Source organism: Cyprinodon variegatus, unplaced genomic scaffold, assembly GCF_000732505.1.
Source record: "Cyprinodon variegatus isolate N-32 unplaced genomic scaffold, C_variegatus-1.0 Scaffold399, whole genome shotgun sequence".
Lineage (NCBI taxonomy): Eukaryota > Metazoa > Chordata > Actinopteri > Cyprinodontiformes > Cyprinodontidae > Cyprinodon > Cyprinodon variegatus.
This window is the reverse complement of record NW_015150852.1, coordinates 144,956-149,766: the sequence shown is the minus strand read 5'-3', so window position 1 is coordinate 149,766 and position 4,811 is coordinate 144,956. Positions and strand designations below refer to the sequence as shown.

General features: G+C 36.1%; 1 protein-coding gene across 1 annotated transcript in view; it reads right to left on the bottom strand.

The window, feature by feature from the left end:
- The window catches only part of LOC107092899 (ATP-binding cassette sub-family B member 6, mitochondrial-like), a 56,112-nt gene that overhangs the window by 5,148 nt on the left and 46,153 nt on the right, over positions 1-4,811 (bottom strand). The window contains exon 17 of the mRNA XM_015387599.1: positions 4,361-4,455. Coding sequence (XP_015243085.1) covers positions 4,361-4,455 — 95 coding nt within the window. The remainder of the gene's footprint in view (positions 1-4,360; positions 4,456-4,811) is intronic.

The following is a 4,811-nucleotide window of genomic DNA, read 5'->3' as shown; positions in this document are numbered from 1 at the left end:
GGCTAGGATGCGCTTTAAATTTCTCAAAAAATATAATCTCTGATTTTTAGCTTTTTAAAATAATTTATGCATAAAAATATAGCTAAAACATATGCAGCATTTAAGGAGAACAGAACAAAGGATGGACTAATGAGCTGAATAAGGAGCAGGTGTGAGTGGAACAGGCAAGAGGGAATCCAAGGGGAAAGAAAACAAACACAAGGGGGCAACAGAGAGAGACTAAAGAAGGCTTGAATATGATGGAAAATAAATCAACAAACAAAACAACTGATAACAGAAAACTGAAAACTCAGAGTCCCAACAAATGGGAAGAACCATAACACAAATAGTGTGTCCAAATACCGTAAAAGCACATTGAATTAAACCCAAAATATAATTGATCATAGAAATATCCTATATTACATACTGTATAGAACTAAATCACGGAGTACATCAGTTTAATCTAATATGAAAGTAGAATACTACTAATAGTTATTAAACAAATATTCCAATGGAAAACACATAAAGAAGCTTCTTTGTTTATATTTTATGGGTTTGTGCTGCAACTCACGAAATAATTAGTAATGCCACTGATGTTTATATGGATGGTGGGTGAGAGTTCAGAATGAAGGATATAAAAGACAAGATATCTGGACCAAAAAAAAGAAAAAAACCAACACTGAACAAAAGTTGTAGCCAAATGTGAGCTGGTAAAACCAAGTGAGACAGGAGTTGTAACCAACAGGAAAGCCTTAACAGTCTTAAGGCCATCAAACACATATTCCCTATTTCACATTTAAACCTGGAAACAACCTGCTTTAAGTGGCAGTGGGAACAGCTCACTGACCCATGTCTACCGGGGTCAAACAACTTGCCAAGCGACCCGTGTTAAAATCCCCTCGCCTCTATAACCCGCTAATTTATGTGATACCATTGAACACAAAGTACTCTGCATCTCTGCCTCATTTTCTAAGTCTGCTTCTGTCTCCTTGAACCTGAGTTGGCCTCGGTAGATGGCCGCTCACTGAGACTGGTTCTGCTGGAGGTTCTGTGCTGTTAAAAGGGTGTTTTCCTGTCCACTTTCGCTGTAAGCATGCTTGGTTATGGATTGCTAAAGAGTCAGTGAGTCCTGTTCAAAAGAATAATATTAACCCGCTAATTTCCCTGGGAAAGACGCTTTAGAGTAGCTTAGGTGGTCAGCTCAGCGACCGGATCAATAGAGGATACATTCTAGGCTGGTGGCCGTCCTGAAAATAACCAAGTAGAATGATATCAAGGTTTCCAAGACTGGTAGGAAAAACAAGAAGACTAGCAGAGAAAGCTGATTGGCTCTGGAGAGCAGCAAGACCAGAAAGTTTCAGTCCAACTGAAATTTGAATTTTGAGCAAACCTTTAAAAGTTCAAAACAAGGAAAAGTGAATTTGGGTTGTTTCCATTTGGTTTGAAGAGAATTGACTAAGCTTAATGTTGCCATACATTGCCGTTCACATTACGTCATCATGCATGGTTGTAATAAACAGCAGGTAGAGGCTGCAGTCTAATACTGACCACAAAACAGTAAGAAGAAAGTTGTTCTTATGTAAAAGTCAGCTAGTAATAGCGATGTTTAGCACAGCTGATTCTGTTGATTGCACAGCAGCAAAAGCCTGTTAATCTGCTAGCAATTAAAATCAGCTGTGCTGGAGCAGAGAAACCTCTAAAACCTGCAGGAAAGCAATCCCCATGGACTGACTTTAAGTATGCCTGCAACACACCACACATAGCAGAACTATCACATCAGCTTATCTTTTTTTAGCGATAGGAGAATTTAACCCAATGTTTGCCCTGAGCATTGACTTTTATGGTTCAAAACTTCAAAAATAGGAAACTGAACCACATCAAGCCTCACAAAGTAGTTTCATTCCTAAAGGTGACTATCTATCTATTTGATTTAACAGATAATTGGCTATGAGTGGCCCTGTGTCAAAAGGTAAACAAGGATCAGAGTGCTGCTAAGTTATACATTGACAGAAAGTTAGCATCATACCAAAACGCAAGACCTCGTTTAACTATAAATGGACAAAAGAGCTTGAATTTATAACGCAAAGAAGTCGACACTCATTCTATGGCTCCTGCACACTTTGTCGATGCGATGTGGACGTAAACAGTCAAGGGAAAGATGCGATTGTACAGCATGCAAGTACAGATTAACATAAAAGTAATAAACATGCTGCAGGGAAGTCTTTAAAGAGGGCTTTTTTTATGAAGTTGGATGCTATAATAACTTCTGCGGAGTTCCCAAAAGTTCCCAAAAGACTGAAGCTCTTGAAGCTATAATTTTTGAGCAGTTAAATGGGTTTTTTTTACAATCTCTTTTGTTGTTTAATAAAAATATTAGTCTTTTTTTTATTATAAATGTTACTTGTTAAAAGATTTTTTTTAACCTTAAAGTCCACACATGTTATGCTTTGTAGCATTTTGCACACTAAAGATTTATCTCAGTGGTATCTTTTAAAACACCATAATGTATTGAGTAAATACAAATATTGTGAACCTATTCTTTTTCAATTTTCATATTTTTCCCATTCAGCTTAGACTTAGACTTAGACAGACATTAATATAATTTGTACACACAGAGTGTATACAAAAAGAAATTTCATTCAGTACAGCTCTCAAGACATCTTCATTTTTTAAAGTGCAGCTGTGATAAAGGTAAGCAGCAGTGATAATGTAAAGATACAACTGAATATTAGTTAGTTAAGTAGAGTTTCAACATTCAGGGTTTATCTTTTTTTTTTTTTGGGAAATCCAATTTTATACAATATTCAGCAAGCTAATTGCAGTGGGGAAAAACTGTTCTGGAATCTGCTGGACCTGTATCGGATGCTTCGAAGTCTCTTTGCAGAGGGCAGCTCAAGCATCTTCTTTAAAATCCTCAAAATTGTACTATAAATGAGACTTTAACACATTCTTATGTACACCTTAGTAGTTTATTGATACACAGCATAATGTCCTCCTTTTTGGTGCTATAGAAAAGGCCACCCTAAGGCATGCGACTACATGGGATTGTCTTCAAGTAAGTCTATTTAATCTTTACACAAGGGAAAACAAACCCAGACATGACAAAAAAAGACTTAAAGTATAATTGAATGACAGGTCCTTTCATTTTGTAGACATTTTAATTTCATTAATGCAGGGTAGGTTTATGGCATAAACTGATCTGAAGAACCAATTTCACCTATTGGCTCTGCTAAGATTAATAACATAAAGGTTATAAAGAACTGAAATAATCTACCTGGATATAGATCTTTCAAATATCTTCAAGTAGTGAGAATGTTTAAATAGCTACATTTATTTGTTAGGATTTTTATTAAAAAAAAAAATATATATATATATATATATATATATTTATTTTTTTTTCTTTTTCTTTTTTTTTCTGTATTTACATTTTGGTATTATCAATTACCAGCTGAGGCCGCTTCTTCTTATGTTGTGCGAAAAAACACAAACATCCATCTTTAATCAGACCAGTGACCACAAAGCCAGAGATCTCATGCACAATAACCCCGTAAGCTGCTTCACTTCTGGTGTATTTTAATGGCTGATAGCATCCAAGCCTTTCAAGTATGTTTTAATATCACTCTGACTGATGAATAACCAGACGTGCTTCTCTTACTTTTGTTGACTTGTCATCACACATCACCTCATATCCTTCAATCAGCTTTTCATTTAATCTCTCCATCCCCCCTTTGTGTCGGCTCTAATCCCATTTCCCTTTCAACGCAGTTGTCCTTTCCTTTCATCTCCCCATCAAACAAAAAAGTTATTCTGCATGCTTTTACTTCCTCATCACTCGTACTGTAACCACAGTCTGGTCGTCATCTCACTCTCACATTGATCTGGGGTTAAAATTTGAGCCGATTCATCAAATATTTGCAACATCTAGTCACAGTTTTTACATTCAGAGGAACAATCAGTAGAATGAATATTTCTAAACTGGTCAGCTTCAGTAAGACTTAAAATTAGTTGAACATCATACCTGCTTTTCCCTGCATGGTCACAAGGCAGCTTTTAGATATTTAGCAAAAACAGTCACCACATGTTGCAGAACAGATGTGCTTTTTATTAGTGGTAAGTTTCCTTGCAAACATCTGCCTCAAACATTCTAAAAATGTTACTGCTCATCTATCTGAAACAAAACGTATTTTGCACTCCCTTGTTTTGTTATGTATTGGCTCAAACGGCTGCGTTTGAGCCAATACATAACAAAACAAGGTAGGCCTGCAATCTGTGTGGAGTTGGTGAAAGAATAAACCAAACATTATTAGATCACCTCGGTAAAAGTGCCAAAAAGGAAGTAATTTAGCCAACTGGAGACTAAACAACAAAATGGTAAAGTCACCTGTGTGCAACTACTATAGTTGTCCTGTTGGTGCAGACTTTGGCCAGTGATGCCTGGATGTTCCTCTCAGTTTGGGTATCAAGTGCAGAGGTAGCCTGAAGAGAAAAATACTGCAGCATCAGAAAAAGATCATGTTTGCATTTTTGTACATTTATAAAGTATGTGTTGCACAGATGAGTTACATGGTGAACCTACTGAAAGTGAAGAAACTCATGAGAAGCCACCTTTAAATGTCAAACAGGCATCAGAGACACAAAAGATAATGAAAAGGAAAAATTTTGTCAAAAAGCAGAATTCCTACCAACAAAAAAGGGAAAAAAATATGCATGCTGTTTGATCACAGTCAACAGATGTGATTTTTTTTTGCCAATATATATGAATATATATAGTATTCAACGCTCTTTTGTTTTACTAAACTCATCCAGTCACACTTTCTATGTACTACTTATTA